Source organism: Phaseolus vulgaris, chromosome 7 (assembly GCF_000499845.2).
Source record: "Phaseolus vulgaris cultivar G19833 chromosome 7, P. vulgaris v2.0, whole genome shotgun sequence".
Taxonomy (NCBI): Eukaryota; Viridiplantae; Streptophyta; class Magnoliopsida; order Fabales; family Fabaceae; genus Phaseolus; species Phaseolus vulgaris.
The window spans coordinates 4,083,601-4,103,785 of record NC_023753.2 but is presented as its reverse complement, the minus strand read 5'-3'; the positions used below and the strand labels follow the sequence as shown (position 1 = coordinate 4,103,785).

General features: G+C 31.7%; 3 protein-coding genes and 1 pseudogene across 3 annotated transcripts; all 4 read left to right on the top strand.

The window, feature by feature from the left end:
• Positions 1 to 1,756: 1,756 nt before the first annotated feature.
• LOC137827531 (cysteine-rich receptor-like protein kinase 25) lies at positions 1,757 to 5,794 on the top strand. Its single transcript, XM_068633712.1, has 7 exons — positions 1,757 to 2,672; positions 3,731 to 3,868; positions 3,979 to 4,100; positions 4,225 to 4,435; positions 4,542 to 4,779; positions 5,167 to 5,317; positions 5,400 to 5,794. The coding sequence occupies exons 1-7, from the start codon at positions 1,871 to 1,873 to the stop codon at positions 5,727 to 5,729; spliced, it is 1,992 nt and encodes a 663-aa protein (XP_068489813.1). The 5' UTR covers positions 1,757 to 1,870; the 3' UTR covers positions 5,730 to 5,794.
• A 1,668-nt stretch (positions 5,795 to 7,462) lies between these two features.
• Positions 7,463 to 10,899, top strand: LOC137827534 (cysteine-rich receptor-like protein kinase 10). The gene is made up of 7 exons (XM_068633715.1): positions 7,463 to 8,335; positions 8,555 to 8,668; positions 9,224 to 9,357; positions 9,463 to 9,673; positions 9,766 to 10,003; positions 10,149 to 10,299; positions 10,412 to 10,899. The coding sequence occupies exons 1-7, from the start codon at positions 7,507 to 7,509 to the stop codon at positions 10,691 to 10,693; spliced, it is 1,959 nt and encodes a 652-aa protein (XP_068489816.1). The 5' UTR covers positions 7,463 to 7,506; the 3' UTR covers positions 10,694 to 10,899.
• Positions 10,900 to 13,441: 2,542 nt separating this feature from the next.
• LOC137827533 (cysteine-rich receptor-like protein kinase 26) lies at positions 13,442 to 16,772 on the top strand. Its single transcript, XM_068633714.1, has 7 exons — positions 13,442 to 14,325; positions 14,545 to 14,667; positions 15,157 to 15,284; positions 15,381 to 15,591; positions 15,690 to 15,927; positions 16,084 to 16,234; positions 16,370 to 16,772. The coding sequence occupies exons 1-7, from the start codon at positions 13,503 to 13,505 to the stop codon at positions 16,667 to 16,669; spliced, it is 1,974 nt and encodes a 657-aa protein (XP_068489815.1). The 5' UTR covers positions 13,442 to 13,502; the 3' UTR covers positions 16,670 to 16,772.
• Positions 16,773 to 17,289: 517 nt separating this feature from the next.
• On the top strand, positions 17,290 to 19,820 carry LOC137827542 (cysteine-rich receptor-like protein kinase 10; annotated as a pseudogene).
• Positions 19,821 to 20,185: the final 365 nt, after the last annotated feature.

Sequence of the window (20,185 nt, the reverse complement as noted above, 5' to 3'; positions counted from 1 at the left end):
AAAAAAAAATACTCTTATACTTAAAGAAGGAAATGTTTAATTTGAAAAATATATTATGTTATTACATTTTTCTTCCTGGCTGGTAAAATAATGTTACTATATTTTTTTAAAAGATGATTAAAAGTACACCTTTTTTATTTCCGTCAAATATGTACTAGGAATTGGTTAAAATAAAAATGAATAATTTTTATTATTTCCTACACAAATAACAAGAATAAAAATACATTAGAATTAATGTAATTTTTTTTAAAATTATTTGTAAGAATGGAAACAAAATAGAATAACTTTCTTGCCAACTTTAACTCAAAGAAAAAAAAGGGATACAAGCTCTGCATATTAATTAAGAAGAGTTTGTTTTGTTGATAAAAAAAAATAATACAAGCTCTGCTATTTGTCACTTTATTTTGTTATTTATGATGGAGAGAGATTGATATGTCTACATTATAGATTTTTCGGCTCTAATAATCTGTTTGTGCCTTTTTGTTATTTAAAAGTCTTGTTCACTGTTTGTAAATGGTAGTTTGATGTGATGTTAACATTGTTACTTGTGGGTATCTTTTAATAGTTCTTGCTATGTCTCCAATGTTAGTTCTTCTTTTGGTTTAATCGTGTTTAAGAAAAAAAAAATGATTTTGTGTGTGGGATGAGAGATGAAAGTAAAATGTCAAATATTCGGACGCAAATATCTGGAATAAAAAATAAAAAATATAAAAATAAGAATAATTTGGTATTTTAGGCAACCACAAACACTTGTATGCTCTGTTCATCCAAATTCAGAGAATAAAACAATGGGATCCATACCTTTATGCTTCTATTTCCTTCCTAAAATTGTATCAAACAAAGTCAGAATACATTTTTCTTTCTTTGTCAATCTCCATCGCTTGTTTGAATTGAAACCGAAGCTTAGCCAAATGACATTTGGATAAATATGAAATAACTTATTTTCAAGAAAAGCAATCTTCTTTTAATTGTACAATAAAAATTTAGTTTAAAATTCAAGCAAATTAATTTATTTTAAATTTTGAAAATATTTTTATGTCCAAAAAATAAAACTAACGATCCAGATTGGTAACTTGGGTGAAACATAAAGGTTAAAACAACAGCATAATATTTTGTAAGAAACATGAGATGGGAGGCAGATATGTTACCTATGGTTGGTTTGGACTATGGTCAAACAATTAACAGTTAGTCCAAGAACAGCTGCGCTAATGTCACCATTGTATTAATGTCACCAGTGCTTAGAAATCACAATGGTTGACTTTTATTGATAAGAAATTATTTCAATAATTTTTTAGTACAATTATTTAGTAGAGTTAAAATTTGTATTAAGAACAAAAATTAATTTTACATTATAGTATAAAATGAAAAATATAATTAATCCAAAATTTTATTACAAAAAATTTCTATGGTGTATTTAAAAGAATTTATTTTTTTAAGTATTTTTATCTTGTAATTTTGTCGTTAATGAAATTTTGTGAATGTCATTTTGTTATTTTTTCAATTTATCCATTAATTTGTTATTGGAAAAGATAAGAGGGAACGAGGGAGTTGAAAGTCAAAATACGAAAGTAACCATTACATGGCCCCATTAACGATAAAGTGAATAAAAATACGAAGAAAGAAAAAGAAAAATTTGTGGTTTGAAAGTTTTGGGGTGTGCAGAATAGACCGGACCTTGGATGCTTCTACTAGAAGGCTTCTTGTGCCACTCTTCTTCTCGTGCACCTAACTCATTACACACAAGAGCCAAAAACAGAACAAGCAACGCACCCAATTCATCAAAATATAGAAGTTACATAAATACTTCACCATAATATTTCCCAAGTGAATGGGTTTCTACTAATCAAATTCATAATCATATATCACCAAAATGATTATCTTCAACAGCAATTGCTTCATCTCATTTCTTCTCCTCTCCCTATTAGGATCCCTTACACCATTAACCTCAGCAACTCCGAAATACAACGACATTTACTGTCCCAAAAACGCATCCTACCAATCCAACACCACCACATTTCAAACAAATCTCAATGTCCTCTTCGCTTCTCTCACCTCCAACGCCACTCAAGGCGTTGTGTCCTACACCACCACAATGGGCTTCGGATCCACCAACGCCGTCAACGGCCTCTTCCTCTGCCGCGCGGACCTCTTCTCCGCCACCAGTAACGACTGCGTCGCCACCGCAGTCACAGAAATAAGACGGCGCTGCCCAAACCAGACAGAGTCCATAATCTGGTATGACGAGTGCATGGTACGCTACACAGACCGCTACTTCAGCCCCACCAGCGTGGTTCCAAGAGCCAACTTATGGGACGACAAGAACATCTCCACCTCGGATTGGGGAAGCTTCAATCAAACGTTGTCAAGCTTGTTGAGCGGTTTGGCTACCAAAGCTGCGGGTTCCCAGTCAGCGTCGAAATTTGCCATCGGGGAAATGAACTTCACCGCCACTTCGCGCGTGTATGGGTTGGCGCAGTGTGCGAGCGGCATGACGAATGCTCAGTGTGAAGCGTGTTTGGTGAATGCGTCGATAACGCTTGGCACGTGCTGCCAAGGAAAGCAAGGTGCTAGAGCTCTTCTTGCGTGGTGTGACATTAGATACGATCTTTACCAGTTTTACAACACTAGCATTGCGTCGTCTCCGGTTCCTTCTCCTCCTCCCCCTCCTTCAGGTAACAAATTCACAAATCACAAAAATGCTATGTCAAATCAAAAATGCAAAATCACTGTAACATTATAGAATTGTAATATCTTCATCATTGTGGTGTGGTGACTAACTTTATTTATTTTTTATTTGAGTGCTATGTTGAAAACCTTTTACTATCTATAAAGATAAATAATTCTTTGTTTTTCTTTCAAGACTCAAGAGTTATGATATTTTGATAACCGTATTCCATCTTATAATCATAATAAATATTAGTATTTATTAAAAAAATTAAAAACTTTTCATTGAAAATATAAAATGTAAAGTGTTAGATTTTTTTAAATTAAAAAAATTATAAATTTCTGCAAAAATATTAATATTTATTGAGTTATTAATATGGAGGAAGATTGTCAATGAATTGGGTCAAATCAATCGTTGAATGCTAGTTTCTTTATGAGATTTCAACCTGTTTTATGTAATTCATTTTAGCAAAAAGACATTTATACGCATTGATCTTAATAGTTGATTCAACTGTCTCAACTGTTAAGTTGAAAATTTTGGTTTGTGTGAAAGATTTTCAAAGGACGAGAGTATAAGACTTAGATTTTTTTTTTTCACGAATCTGTGGTGCTTATTTTAAAATTTACCAATTTTTTATTTTTGATTTTATTTTTAATAAAGTCCTATAATGAATGCACCAAATTATTTTTTAAATTTATTTTATTTTATTTTTTTAGAGGCCGTGCGGTTAATGCATGGCTGCTCTTCGGATCTTTGAATAATGATGATGTTTTATCTAACTTATAATTCTAAGCATTTACGTATGATCTTTTCATAATATTGAATGTTCATTAATCGCCTAACTCCTACCAAAATAAAATAAAATAATTTTCAAAGTTAAAGTCATATTATTTTATTAAAAATAAAAATAATAACAAATTAAAGTCATATAATTGAAACACAAATTCTATTCTCATGTTAAAAATAGTATTTTGAAATTACGACTTCTTGAAGTCCTATTCCAATTTTGAAATTACGACTTCTTGAAGTAGAATATTGATTTTTTTTCAAAAACAAATTATGCAGAAAAGAAGAAGTCTGGTTCACAAAGAACTATCATAATTGTTGTGGTTGCGGTGGCTGCTACAATTCTCGTTTTTTCGGGTGGCTATTTCCTAGTGAGAAGATCAAGGAGGAATTATAAGACTCTTTTAAAAGAAAACTGTAAGTTGAAATACAAAGTCAAATCCACCTTTTATGTTTTAGAAGCTTTAAGAGCAGATATTTGTAACTTATATTATTAAGACTGAAATTCCTATATATCTTATTCTCAGTTGGGGATGACAGTGCTACTTTAGAGTCATTGCAATTTAGTTTGGCAACCATTGAAGTAGCTACAAAGAAATTCTCATATGAGAACAAAATTGGCAGGGGAGGATTTGGAGAGGTTTATAAGGTAAGGTAACATAAGGAAAATTAAGCCCATGGATGTTTTTCTTTTTTATTTAGTTAATCCTTAGTATGAATGTTTTTCTTCTTTATTTTGTTCTTCCTTAATTGCTTGGTTATAATAATTTCAGGGTATTCTCTTGGATGGAAGACATATAGCTGTGAAAAAACTCTCTCATACTTCTCGACAGGGTGTCCTAGAGTTTAAGAATGAGATATTACTAATAGCTAAACTTCAACACAGAAATTTAGTGACTTTGATTGGATTTTGCTTGGAAAATCAAGAAAAAATACTCATCTATGAATACGTACCCAATAGAAGTCTTGATTATTTTTTATTTGGTAATCAACTTCTTCACCATATTTTTCGATGAAATTTAATATTTATAAGTTGGAAATAAATGTTTAATTATTTTTTATTAATAGTTCTTTGATTACATATTTACAGATAGTCACAAGACTAGATTGCTTAGTTGGATTGAACGTTACAAAATCATTCAAGGAATTGCACAAGGAATACTCTATCTACATGATCATTCAAGATTGAAAGTCATTCATCGTGATCTTAAATCTAGTAATGTATTGTTAGATAATAACATGAATCCCAAAATATCAGATTTTGGCATCGCAAGAATTATTGCTTTAGAACAAGATCAAGGAAGTACAAATAGAATTGTTGGAACATAGTAAGTATTTTATTTTATATATCTTATTATTTATTTTTTCATTATATACATTTTATATTTACCTTTTCAAATTAACATGAACATATTTATTTTGAATATGTTTAAAGTTTAGAATTAATGTTTAATTCAAAATATTTTGTTGCTCTTTTTTTTTTCTTGTAAAAGATCTCATGTTAGGCATTTCAAAATATTTTGTTGCTCTTTTGATACACATAAAATTACTTATGTTAAATATTCAATAACTTATCTCATTTAAATTAATAGTTATGCAAACCTATCTACATTTTATGAGAAAGATTATTTTAGGTAGTTTTTGTCAATTTTATCTTAACCTTCATTCTTATATTTTTCATTACATTTTTAATTTAGTGGTGATTTTTTTTCCAGTGGTTATATGTCTCCGGAATATGCTATGCATGGACAATTTTCTGAAAAATCTGATGTTTATAGTTATGGAGTTATAGTTTTGGAGATCATAAGCTCAAAAAAGAATAGTTGCTCACTACTATCGGATGACGTGGATGATCTCTTAAGTGATGTGAGTATATTATTTTTTAACTTTTTTCTTGTTGAAAAAATGCATGAAGAAACTAACCATTTAAATATCTAAAATTGTTAAGGCTTGGAGATACTGGAGAGATGAAACACCCTTAAAAATATTGGACCAAAATATTGAAGAATCTAGCAACCACAATGAAGTGCTGAAATGCATTCAAATTGGTCTACTGTGTGTCCAAGATAAACATAACGATAGACCAACAATGGCAGAAGTTATTTCCTATCTCAGTAATCCATCAGTTGACTTGCCATATCCAGGAGAACCGACGAACACTGTGCATAAAAAAATATTGAAGAAAATGGTTGCAGGAGAGTTCAGCACCAGTTCTACATTTATCAACGAAATTTCCTCTTCAATAGAACAAAGCTCTACACCCTCACTCCATTCTTAAAATTCTTTTAAATTTGTTCATCATTTTTAATTTTGTTTAAATATATATTATATACCACATTCAACATATGTGACATATTACAAAGTGAACTTTAAACCTAACTCAATCCCATAAAACCAGCTCATAAAGTTTGCACCCATTTATATAATGAAATGTTTTAATTTCTAGTAAATGTGGGATCTCCAACAAAGTAGAGTGTCACCAAAATGAAAACATCTAAAAATAACGCGAACTCGTTATAGTTTTATAAATTTTAGTGACTATAAAGTGTGTAAACAATGTATTAACCTTTATATCAAAATAATTTAATTAATCTTCTTCCTATATATCTGTGCATTTATTATTTAATAATTTTATTAGTATTGATTAATCCATAATATTTTTATTACTAATAATTTTATTAGTATTGATTCATCCATAATTTTATTTGATCCTTGTTTTCCAAAACGGTTTAATTTTTATGATGGGATTTAGTTTTATAATGGATTGGTTAATTGTATGGGCCTGTTATCTTGTTTTTTCACACCCCTTCGCAAACGGTAAACCGGGACTTGTTGACCAGTTTACGAACCACCATTTACGTTCCGGGATTTGAAGACGATACTCCAGATATTTGGAAGAAAAATACTTAAAAGTATTTAATCATTAAAATTTGTGTTCAAAACCGGATCAACAACACATTCCAAAGTAAAATAGATATATTTTGTACTAGATTCAGTATAATAAATATCGATATATTTTGTTTTTAAGTATAATATAAAAAAATTAATGTCAGTAATTTTTTTTAGTTTCGTTAGTTTTGATTCAATTGTGTTAGAAGGTAATTGAACATATTAAGTATGTTTATTAAGGAAAAAATTAAAATTAATTTTGAAAGAATAAAAAAATTTAAATTTAAAAAACAAAAAATAAAGGGGAAAAAAACTCTCTCCAAACTTTATTGTATATTAATAATAATAATAATAATTATTATTATTTTAATAAAAACATGTAAAAATTACTAAATATCAACAGATTAGCAAATTTTAAATAAAAACAAACAGAATTAAAAAATTGTATTAATTTTTTTATTGTACTAAAGATTAAATATGTTAATATTTGTCTATATTTAAAGATAGGATAAATTATAAGAGTTAAACTATATTATATATTTTAAAAATAAAACATTGAAAATAAATTTGTAAATTGAGAAGTAAGAACATTAATTTAAAAAAAATAATGTTATTAAAATGAAATAAAATATAACTACTTCATGTATGTAAAATAACAAATATATTACTCAATTGAAATTATGTATCTAAAAGTAATCTATGGCATATACTAGTGATTGCTGTCACATTCCATGAAGTTTTTGTAATACAGAATTGTTCAAAGTCCAGCTGAAGCTTGGTGGTCAACTGAGTGACCAAACTATGCTTTCTAAATGGAAAAGTGTTAGGAACTAAGAATTAATAAGGTGAATATAGAGATCTCAGTTTTTAGGCAAGTGGGACTCACCAGTTTCTAATCTGTTGATATTGAGAGGGTCCATGCATGACCTTGGATACCAGTTCCTTCCTATTTGGTTCGAAACATGAGGCTAGTTTTTGCCCTCTTCTTTTCAACCAACTTTCTTAATGACAATGATACTTAAACCCGTAAACGGTGGCAAGGCAATTTTACACGGACCTTCAGGTCAAAAGTTAAATGTTAATGTTCACACTTGCTGAATGGTATCAACAATAAATCTTCCCTTTATTTTCTTTCACTACCTTACTCCAATCGGACAACTGTGGCAATGGTCTCAAGAATGACCCTATTCCTTTGTATGCTTGTCATGCTCGTAACAATATCTCAATCCTATGCTCAAGTAAGTTTCTTAGGCAGCTTCTGTATCGACGACAATGGTAATTACACTGCTAACAGCACCTACCACAACAACCTCAATGCCCTTTTGTCCAACCTCTCTTCAAACACAGATATCGACTATGGCTTCTACAATTTTTCATATGGCCAAGATAGTAGCACAGTAAACGCAATTGGGCTGTGCAGAGGAGATGTTAAGCCAGATGCTTGCCGTAGATGCTTGAATGATTCAAAAGTCCTTCTCACGCAACTGTGTCCAAATCAGAAGGAGGCAATTGGTTGGTATGATCAATGCATGTTACGCTATTCCAACCGCTCACTATTCAACACCATGGAAACCTCACATAGTTTCGCTTTGTGGAACCCTGGTAATGCATCAGATATTGATCAATTCAATCTAGTGTTGGGGAACTTGCTAGATAGCCTCATTGGCCAAGCTACTACACTAGGCGACTCCCAGCGTAAGTTTGCTGCAGCAAATGTTTCAGAATCAGTCTTTCAGACTATATATGGTCTTGTGCAGTGTACACCTGACTTGTCAGAACAAGATTGCAGTGAATGCTTGACTGGGGCTATCTCAGAAATTCCACAATGTTGTGATGGTAAGAGAGGTGGTCGAATTTTAAGGCCTAGTTGTAACTTCAGATATGAGATATACAGATTCTATGATCTTACCGATGTTAAAATACCACCAGCACCAGCACCAGCACCAAAGGTGTCTGTTCTTCCTCCTTTGTCAACAGATACCTTGTCCACAGAAGGTAAACATCAAATCCTTCTTGAAATGCTAATTTTATGATTGTAAAAAATTCTAAGAAATAAGTGAGTGTATTTTTACCGTTTCTAAACCTACAAAATTTAAACACTTGTTAATGAAATCCTTTTCCAGGAAAGTGATTAGACTTGTTGAGAACTAATTTATTTATTATCCTCAATCCTAGAAATAAACTAATTAATAAGATTGAGTTCTGTTTTGGCAGGAAAGAGCAACACATCTGTAACTGTAATAGAAATAGTTGTGCCAATAGCCTTTTTCATACTAGTAATTCTTATGTGCATCTATTTAAGGAGGCAGTCACGGAAACAGATTAAAGGTAACCTAACATAACATTCTCTTTTAATATGTTATTTGTTGATTTTAATCATTTGCTGTCTGCAATGGAGTTTATAGGGTAAAACTCAAGAAGTCCACTATGGTTGCTACCCACAAAATGACAAAATATGAATTTGGAATGTAGAGTTATCGAATAACTTTTTTTAGTATTCTAGTTGCTATTTAGCAGAATAATAGAATATGAAATTTCTTCCACTGTTGGAAAAAAGGGCATGGTTCAATGGAAATAGTAAAATGAAAAAAAGGTCACTTGCAGCAATAGGTGTTTATATAATAAAATGCAATTGGAGATGGAGTAGAAACATTTTTAAGATGTCTGAAAACCAGCTTATTCTAAATAATTCACTGTAGAATTTCTGATTGACATAATGTAAATAGTCGACATATATAAATTTTATACTCTAAGTTCTACCAAGTTCCCAAAATAAAGTTATTATTATCATAAATAAGCAAGTGAACGACTGTAATCAGAAGATTTTCCTAAAAAGAAGCAGAATTCCATTTGGAGAACTGATTCGTTGCAACTCATTTCCAGTTCAAGTTGAAAATGACGATGAAATTAGATCATCAGAGACATTGCAATTGGACTTCTCCACAATCATGACTGCTACAAACAACTTTTCTGATGCAAATAGGCTAGGACAAGGAGGATTTGGACCTGTTTACAAGGTAAATATAACGTTGTCACAAAAAGATGCACATCACATCTACAAAATGTACTAGTATACCTGATAGGCCGTTACCCTGAGTTACATTCATAAAATTTAATTTCAGGGTAAGCTCTCCAATGGTCAGGATGTTGCAGTGAAAAGGTTGTGTAAGAACTCCCTCCAAGGAGACATAGAGTTCAAGAATGAGGTGATGTTAGTGGCCAAACTTCAGCATCGAAATTTAGTTAAGCTGATAGGATTTTGCTTGGAAAGAAGAGAAAGGCTATTGGTGTATGAATTTGTTCCCAACAAAAGCCTCGATTTCTTCATATTTGGTAAGTCAAAACTAACGGAACTGAACCATCTATTCTTCCTTTATAAACATTCTAATTCGTTGAGAATATTGTATCTTGGCTTTGGTTTGAAGATGAAGTTAAGCGCGCACAATTGGATTGGGAAAAGAGACACAAAATTATAGGAGGCATAGCTAGAGGTCTTCTTTACCTTCACCAGGATTCACGTTTGACCATTATTCACCGTGATCTCAAAGCAAGCAACATTCTTTTAGATGCAGAGATGTGTTCTAAGATATCAGATTTTGGCATGGCAAGATTATTTGAAGTGGATCAGACTCAGGACAATACAAGCAGAGTTGTTGGAACCTAGTAATTATTAGAATGCCCTATGGCAAATAATTTATACTAATCACTGTCTTCAATTAAAACAAAAGGATCTCTAAAGATGATCTTAACAAAGTTGTGAATGTTTGTATGTAACTGAGCTAATGAGATCGTCCATTTGGACTTGCAGTGGATATATGGCACCAGAGTATGTCTTCCGTGGACAATTCTCAGTGAAATCTGATGTTTATAGTTTTGGAGTATTGGTTCTTGAGATTGTAACTGACCAGAAAAACAGTTGGGCATGTAGAGGGGAGAATGAAGGGGATCTTCTAACCTATGTAAGTAATAATTATTCTTTTAATGACTTGTTTTCCATTAGTTTCTTATAGAATTGCAAACTTTAAGACTGAATCTGAATCAATATTTCTATTATTGATCAACTGCTTGCAGACATGGCAAAACTGGAGGGAAGGAACAGTGTCAAACATTATTGATCCAACAATTATAGACAGTTCGAGAAATGAAATAATGAGATTTATTCACATTGCGTTGCTTTGTGTTCAGGAAAAAGTCACTGATAGACCAACCATGGCGTCTGTTGTACTCATGCTTAGCAGCTACTCTGTTTCGCTTCCATTGCCCTCTAAGCCTGCTTTTTCCGTTAGAAGCAGAAATGTATCAGTCATTCAATCAGAAGAGTATGATCCAGTGAGTGGCAACAGCATAAACTGAATCAAATGTTCAATCTGCCAAAGCATCAGTGAAGGTTCCAAGTGACCTTTGTGTAGATTCCAAGTTCAGTTAACAATTTCTTATTAACTGTAATCATTATACGTTATCTAAGATTCTCTTTTTCTAATACTAGCATATAATTGTTTAATAGCCTACTGTGTGTTTTGAAGACATTATTTTAAGTAACAATTTTTAATTGCTTTTAAGTTTCTTATCTTTTATTTATTTTTATATTTAAAAATCTTATTAAATTTTATTTTAACTTTCTTTACAAAGGTAGTTTATTTTGTCATTCCCATAGTAGAATTTTTAAGCATGCATTTATTATATTATTTATTACTTTTAACATATTTGTCATTTATAATAATTGCGATCAATTATTATATATGTATTTACTACAAAATCTATCTAAGAAGAATTTATCATATAGATATATATGTTATGAGGAAGCTTAAACTCCTTCCGCATAGTTATTGTGTCTAAAATAGAACAACAACAAAATAATTGAAATTATTAAAAGAAGATGATAATTAACTATTATAATTTTTTTAATAGACTTTTATGAGTATGATGTTAAAATATAGGTAAAGTAAATTTTTGAAATATATCATTCATTAACTATTATCATATAAGCATTCAAGTTATACGATCCCTTCAAATTTTATTGGATTATATCCAATTTTATTGGACTACACTGATGTGTATTTTCATATACGGGTAGATAATTAAATATATATATATATATATATATATATATAAAGTTATACTTGTATAACTAATTTATAGAAGTATGTATACATTATAAAAAAAATATATTGAACAGGATTATATTTTACCTTGATTTGCAGTTTTAACTATCGTTAACTACATTATTTTCCAATGTGTAATATTTGTGATTTAATATCATAATTTAATTTATTGAAATAAAAAATAATATTAAAAATAGTAATTAACAATCTGAAATTTAAAAAATGTCATAGTATATAGATTTCTACGTTAATATATAGTAATTATTTCAAATACTTTTAACGGGAGGATAATTTTATGTTATTATTGAATAATATACAAAACGTAATTTTTTTATTCATATATTCAAATAAACAAAAATATGCGTTTTGAAAATATAATAAAAAACTATTAAAAAAGTAATTATTTGGTTTTTTAATTCTACACTTTATTATAAATTATATTATTTTGAAAATAAAATAAGCGATTATTTATAAGATAACTAATAAAGGACTAGGATTTAAAATAAAATAAACGATTCAGATTTCCTTTTTATTAATAATAGTTAGTTTAACGCTTATCTAGTATCAATATCTATTTATAAAATAAAAGGTCCATGCTAATGATTAATTAAGATAGAATTGAAAATTAAGGTAATTATTTTTTAAATTTGCAAACATGGTATAGTTTAAAAATCAATTAGAATAAAATTTAAAAATTAACTAGAGTACATTACAGTTTAAGACATTTATAAAAAAGAGTAAATTTTAGAGATTTCAGTATTTTTTCCTTTTTCATTTTATTTTAAACTGGGTTATAAATATATTTATGCCCAAGTCCCATGTATTGGACAATATTTTAGATAATTCAATCACTTAATTCAATTTAAATATGAGAATGAATTTTCTTTATATTAAAATTATTAAATAATAATAATATAATTATATTACTCATTTAAATATATATTTTTAAAATATTAAACAATTCAATTATTCAAATATTAATATCAGTGTCTACTTTTAAAAAAATCATTATATTTTCTTAAAATTATTTTAAAATTATGTATTTTAGAAAAATAATAAATTTTAAAATTAAATGACCCAATTTACTTGATTCAATCTAATCCGATAAAAAGTGAATTAACTTGTATTTAATAAAAAAAATTAGAAATTCAAATCAACTGAAGTCAAGATTATTTTGTTGAGTGGACCAACCACATTACAATCAATTTTAGAGAAAAAAATAATTAGTGATCATTTTAGAGACTAAAAACTGTTTGATTTCTAAATTAGTTATTATGGTTAAATAGTTTCTAAATTGGTATCTAATTAGCTATCAAAGTTTTAACTACCAATTATTTAAATTTTAAATGTGATAGCAAAAACATTGACAGTTAATTAAATACCAATTTAAAAACCACTTTTAGAAACCATTTTTTTAGTTTCTTAAATGGTCTCTAATTTAGTCACTATAACAACTAATTATTTTTTGTCTCTAAAATTGGTTTTTATTTCATGATTTACTTGTAGTGTCAACTCTATATATTTTCATGAAAACATTTTTTTATAGAAAAATAATACTTTGACAACCCTTAGAATTTTAGAGTGGTTTACAATTCTTGATGTGATGAATTTAAAAATAAATACAATAATAAAAATTAAGTTTGGAATTAAAATAATAGTAATAGAAATTGTAATTTTATGATATGAAAAATGTGGTTTTGAATATGATAATTTGCATGTGCATGTGACAGTAAGAAATACTTGGCCTAAAGAATAGCTCATCAATTTCAGCTTATTAACTTTTTTACTACCATTTGGTTTCTGGTTAGACATATATTCTGTCATACATGTGTGTAGTGTAACACGAGGCTAAGCAAGTGTTATGATAGTGTGTGTAACACGAGGCTATGTATTGGCAATATGCGTAAACGCGTAAAGGTGTAAACACAGGGAATCTTGTTTTTATCTTTAAAGCAGTAATGATCACATGCACAGACCTTCATGTCCACACTTAGGTATTGTGAATGTTTTAAGTCATATTCTACATAACCTTCAATCTTCATTCTTCCCTTTCTTTCTCTATGCTTTTCTCCAACCTCACAACTATGACCTTGTTTTTCAGGATGCCCATATTTCTTTTTATCTTTCTCCAACTCATATCCATATCTCAATGCAACGCCCAACCAGTATTTCATTTACACCAATGTATGAATCACAAGGGTAATTACACTGCTAACAGCACCTACCACAACAACCTCAACACCCTTTTGTCCAACCTCTCTTCAAACACAGATATTGACTATGGCTTCTACAATTTTTCATATGGCCAAGAAAGTGACAGAGTTAACGCAATTGGGCTGTGCAGAGGAGATGCTAAGCCAGATGCTTGCCGCATGTGCTTGAGTGATTCCAAAGTCCTTCTCACGCAACTGTGTCCAAATCAGAAGGAGGCGATCTTGTGGTATGACTACTGCATGTTACGCTATTCCAACCGCTCAATATTCAAGACCATGGAAGCCACACCTGGATTCTCTAAGCGGACCTATAATGCAACCGATGGTGATAGTTTCAACGAAGTGCTGAGGAACTTGCTAGAGAACCTCACAAGCCAAGCTTCAACAGGCGACTCTCTGCGTAAGTTTGCTGTAGCAAATGCTTCAGGACCAGCCTTCCAAACTATATTTGGTCTTGTGCAGTGTACACCTGACCTTTCAGAAAAACACTGTGATGAATGCCTGCTTAAGACTATCTCAGAAATTCCACAATGTTGTAATGGCAGTAAAGGTGCTAAATTTTTTAAACCCAGTTGTATCATCAGATATGAGATATTCCCCTTCTATGATCCTATCAATGCTGCAACAACACATGCATCACCACCACCACTACCGCAGGCATCAACAAAAGGTAAATGCTAATTGAAAGGTAACGGGAAATAGTAATTCAACTTAAACCAGTTTCTTCTTATGATAAGGTAAGACCTAGACACGACTTCTACAAAAAAAATTAGTTGTTGATGACCACATTTTTAATGAAATTTCGATAAAACTTGCGCTGCATGAGGACTAATTGTTCTTATTCCTAGAAATATGTATTTATAACATCGAATGAATTCGGTTTTGGCAGGAAAGATAATTGTATCTGGATCTGTAATAGCAATAGCTGTGACAATTAGTGCCTTTGTCATTCTAGTCAACCTTATCTGCTGCATCAATTTAAGAATGAGGAGTTGTCGGAAACAATTTGAAGGTAAGCTAACATGGGATTCTCTCTGAAAGGTCTACTGTGGTTGCCACTCTCTAACAACAAAATAAAAAACCATCTATTTAGTCTAATTGACTAATGTCTTAGAGTTTTAGTCACTGCATTTTAGCGGAATGAAATATGAAACACTTCTTCCATTATTGAAAAAATGCATGGTTCAATCACAATCGGTAAGAAATAAACTGAAAGAAAAGTCACTTGCAACTTGTAAGTGTTCATATAATACAGCTTTTCAAGTGTAGAAAATATTGGCTTAACAGCAGCTTAATCTGAATAATTAGAATTTATTTGAGTGATTGCCACAATGTAAATAGTTGAAATGTTAAAAGTAAACAATATTTTAAAATTGCATCCTTATGTTCTATCTAGTTCTCATAAAAATACTATCATTGACGAAAACAAATTGGCTATTCCAAAAATGAACAAAAATTCCATTTGGAAAACTGACTGGTTGCAACTCATTCTCAATTGAAGCTGAAAATGATGACGAAATTCAGTCAACGAAGACATTACCATTGGAATTCGCCAGTATCATGGTTGCTACCAACAACTTCTCTGATGCAAATAAGCTAGGAGAAGGAGGATTTGGGCCTGTTTACAAGGTACATATAACAGTGTCACATAAAAATGAAAATCTCATCTACACAACCTGATAGGCTGGTTGCCCTGACCTACATTCATCAACTTTAAACTTTCAGGGTAGGCTCTCCTATGGTCAGGAAGTAGCAGTGAAAAGGTTGTCTAAGAATTCTCTCCAAGGAAACACAGAGTTTAAGAATGAAGTGTTGTTAGTGGCCAAGCTTCAGCATCGAAATTTAGTTAAGCTACTAGGATTTTGTTTGGAAAGAAGAGAAAGGCTTCTGGTTTATGAATTCGTCCCCAACAAAAGCCTTGATTTCTTTATATTTGGTTAGTAAATTTTTTTGGCTACGGAACTGTAACATTTGTTCATCGTTTATAAACACTCTAACTCATTTGGAATATTATATCTTGGCTTTGTTTTGAAGATGAAGACAGGCGTGAACAATTGGATTGGGAAAAGCGATACAAAATTATAATAGGCATTGCTAGAGGTCTTCTCTACCTTCACCAGGATTCAAGTGTGAGGATTATTCACCGAGATCTCAAAGCAAGCAACATTCTTTTGGATGCAGAGATGCATCCTAAGATATCAGATTTTGGCATGGCAAGATTATTTGAAGTGGATCAAAGTCAGGCCAATACAAGTAGAGTTGTTGGAACCTAGTAAGTATTACTATTAGAATGTTCTATGACAAATAATTTATACTAATCACTGTCTTCAATTAAAACAAAAGGATCTGTAAAGGTGATCTTAATTAACAGAGTTTGCTAATATTTGTATGTAATGGAGCTAATGTGGTCGTCCATGTTGACATGCAGTGGATATATGGCACCGGAGTATGTTATCCATGGACAATTCTCAGTAAAATCTGATGTTTTTAGTTTTGGAGTATTGGTTCTTGAGATTGTAAGTGGCCAGAAAAACAGTTGGGTACAAAGAGGAGAGAATGAAGGGGATCTTCTAACCTATGTAAGTAATCATTACTCTATTAATGACTTATTTTCCTTGCACTTAGAAGTTAAGGTTGAACATGTTACTTATGGAATTATAAACTTTATGATTGAATCTGAATCAATATTTCTAATATTGATCAACTACTTGCAGACATGGCAAACCTGGAGGAAAAGGACAATGTCAAACATCGTTGATCCCACAATCAGTGGTTCGAGCAATGAAATAATGAGATGTATACACATTGCGTTGCTTTGTGTTCAGGAAAAAGGGGATGATAGGCCAACCATGGCTTCTGTGGCACTCATGCTTAACAGCCACTCCGTTACGCTACCATTGCCCTCAAAACCTGCTTTCTCCATTGATAGTACAAGTTTATCAGTCATTCAATCAAATGAACCAAATATTCAATCAGTAAACGAGGCTTCCATTACCGAGCCATTTGCTCGCTAGAGTTTATGGATAGAAGTGTCACTTGTAGAATTTTTGTTCCAATTTTTTCTTTCTTTCTCTCATTTCTTTTACTGTACCCATTACCCGGAAAATACTTTATTAAGATTCTCAATTTTCTATTTACATATGTTCTTTTTGTCGATAAAATGAACTTGGTAAGAATTTCTTCTCTATTTATAAAAAAAATAATTCAATAAATTAAATACAAGTTAATTAATATATAAAAAGTTATTTTCATTCAAATTATAAAATTCATTTAATCCCTTATGTAATTTAGTTTTCAAAGTTTACCGTAACGCAATTGAATTCGTATATTTCATACTTGGTAACAAACACACTTATAGAGGGTAGGTACAATAATGTCTGGCTTTCATAGCCAAAGCTTCCAGTTGTCTAGAGTTTGGTCTTGAGTGTGCTAAAGCAAATAAATCCTCTCCAGACAACTATGTGCGTACCTAAAATTAGGTCAAATCCTAACCGTTAATGGGTTATTACACAATAATTAAGAAACAGGGATATGGTATGCATCCGTGGTGAAGTGAACCACTAATTCTAAAATTCGGGTTCAAACACAAACTAATTGTCAGGTCGCAAGTAAGCACACTTTTCCTCAACAAATATTGAAAACGAATCACCGCACATTGTTAACAGTGTCAGTGGAAACATCCTTTACACTGTTGAAAACACCTGCAACATCACAACATCTTACTACACCATGCTCTCTCCGAGAGTTCTTTCTTTCCTTTTTCTACTTTTTACTCTCACATCTCAGGCTAATGCCAAACCAGAATATCCATACGCTGTTTGCATCACAGAAGGTGGAGATTATGCCCCTGATAGCACCTACCAGACCAACCTCCACACTGTTCTTTCAAGGATCATTTCCGACACCCAGATTGACTATGGCTTCTACAACTCCTCCTATGGCCAAGACTCTGATAGAGTCTACGCAACTGGCCTTTGCAGAGGAGATGTCACCCCACTTACTTGCCTTACTTGCCTCAACAATTCTCGTTTACTTCTCCTAAAACAGTGTCCACATCAAAAACGTGCAGTGGGAGGATATGGTGAATGCATGTTGCACTATTCATATCGCTCAGTATTAGGTTACTATGATTCTGATTTCCGGGTCTACTTGCGGAGTGAAACCAATGTAACAGACTGGGATCAGTACAGTTATGCGCTGAAGAAGTTGCTGCCAGTACTAAAAGGGAAAATTGCAACAACTGATTCCTATTTGAAACGTAAATATGCTTCTGGAAATGCAACAGGTCCGGATTCTCAAGCTGTATATGCTTCTGTTCAGTGTGCACCGGACTTGACGGTTGCAGAATGCAATGACTGCTAGGTGGCGCCATTTCAGAATTACCAAAATGTTGTAGTAGCAGATCAGGTGGAGTTGTTATTAAATTCAGATGTAATTTCAGATACGAAAACTTCAGTTTTTATGAGCCTACGGCTGATACACAAACCCTACAGTTGTCACCACCAGGATCTCCATCTCCTCCTCCTTCACCTTCACCATCCACCACTACAAATTCCCCACAGAGTACTTATCATGGTATTAGTTATTACATGGCTAGAAGTGAATATTTTTATCCTCAAGCAACATCTATTTGGCACAAGTAAAACCGAGATGATTTTTTTTATTGTTATTCCAATGCAGAAAAAGAAAAAGATTTTAACCAAGTACTAAAGGTGTTTCAGACTTAAAAAATCCAGAAGCTTTGTGGTATTTTGAATTGTTTGTCTCTCGACTCAGTTTAATGACTAAATTGAATCGTCTTCCAGATAAAGATTATATTAACCAGAAGAGTTCTTGGGTTTATGCAGGAAAAAGCCACAAATCAAAATCTGTCATCACGAAATACACTGTGCCTATTGTTGTCTTTATTGGGTTGCTGATCTTCATTTTCATCTATTTAGGAGTGAGGAAGCTAACAAAGCATTTTAAGAGTAAGTTCAAATATTTATTTAACGTTTGATGTAAGAGTCCATTAGTATTTTCTTCTTTGGTCCTTTGAGACCTAATCAAAATATGAAGAAAAAAAGAGTTGTTTTAATTTTCTCCAAATTGACATAGGATATGTCAAAGAATGGGATTTTTTTGTTAAAATATGTACTAACCATAAGTTAAGAACAGAACCAAATAAAGACAGAATATAACAGTTTTCAAGAATCAATTGCTTACATGTACTACTTTAAAAACCCCTCCCCCCTCCAGGTGAAGCTAAGGTTGATGGTGAAGTTAGAGAATTAGAGTCGTCACTAATGGACTTTGACACCATTAGAGTCGGTACAAACAACTTCTCCGACGCAAACAAGATTGGACAAGGTGGATTTGGACATGTTTACTAAACATTGCATTATTACAATTAAATTTATCTGTCTAGCAAAACGATGTAGGGCCAGATTGTTGGCCAATTTTACATCCATAAAACATTGTCAGTCTTTTACTAATCAGGCGAAGCTCTTCAATGAACAAGAAGTAGCAGTCAAAAGGTTATGTAGCATCTCTGGCCAAGGAGATACTGAATTCAAGAATGAAGTGCTTTTAATGTCAAGGCTTCAACACAGAAATTTAGTTAGGCTCCTTGGTTTCTGTTTTGAAAGAGAAGAACGACTCCTTGTCTATGAGTTTCTACCCAATAAAAGCCTCGACAACTTCTTATTTGGTGAGTTGATTTCTTAAACTGGAAGTCTATTACATTATTAAATCTTTTGCATGACTAAATGAAGAAAGGTTTAAACTCTAGTTTAAAAAAAACTTCGAATGATTATACTCGTGTTGGCATGTAGATCCCATCAAGCGCGCACATTTGGATTGGAAAACACGCTACAAAATAATTGAAGGCATTGCACGTGGCCTTCTATATCTTCATGAGGATTCTCAGCAGAGGATTATTCACCGTGATCTCAAATTGAGTAATATTCTTTTAGATGCCAATTTGAATCCAAAAATTTCAGATTTCGGCTTTGCAAGACTTTTTAATGTGGATCAAACTCAGGTTAAAGCAAGTAAAATTGCTGGAACCTAGTAAGTTACAAGATATAAAGAGCATTTTAGTTTCTAATCTGTATCCTTGAGTAATACAGATGAGGATCTGGATTATTATCAAGAGAACAGGTCAAGTTTGCAATTTGTATCTAATAGTGTATTGTCCACCATTGACTTGGAAGGTGTCCATTCTCCACTCCATGCAAGACAAATTCAACGGTCAATTTTCAAAGGGTATATACTTATGTTAATGTCATGACAACTTAATGTTAATAATCTTAACATGGATAATTAATTTTCTTTTATGACAAAAATAGGACCAGTACTGTCTGTTTGAATTTTTGGTCCAACAGTTACTGTCCGTGACCAATACGCATGAAAGATGAAACTCTGACATCTTCTAAGACGTGAGGAGTGGGCAGAAAGACCAGGGGATGAGTACGCAACCTTGTTTTTACAATTGACAATTATTAATCGCAAAAATTGTAGGTAAAAGACAAATTGTTAAATTGTCGCAG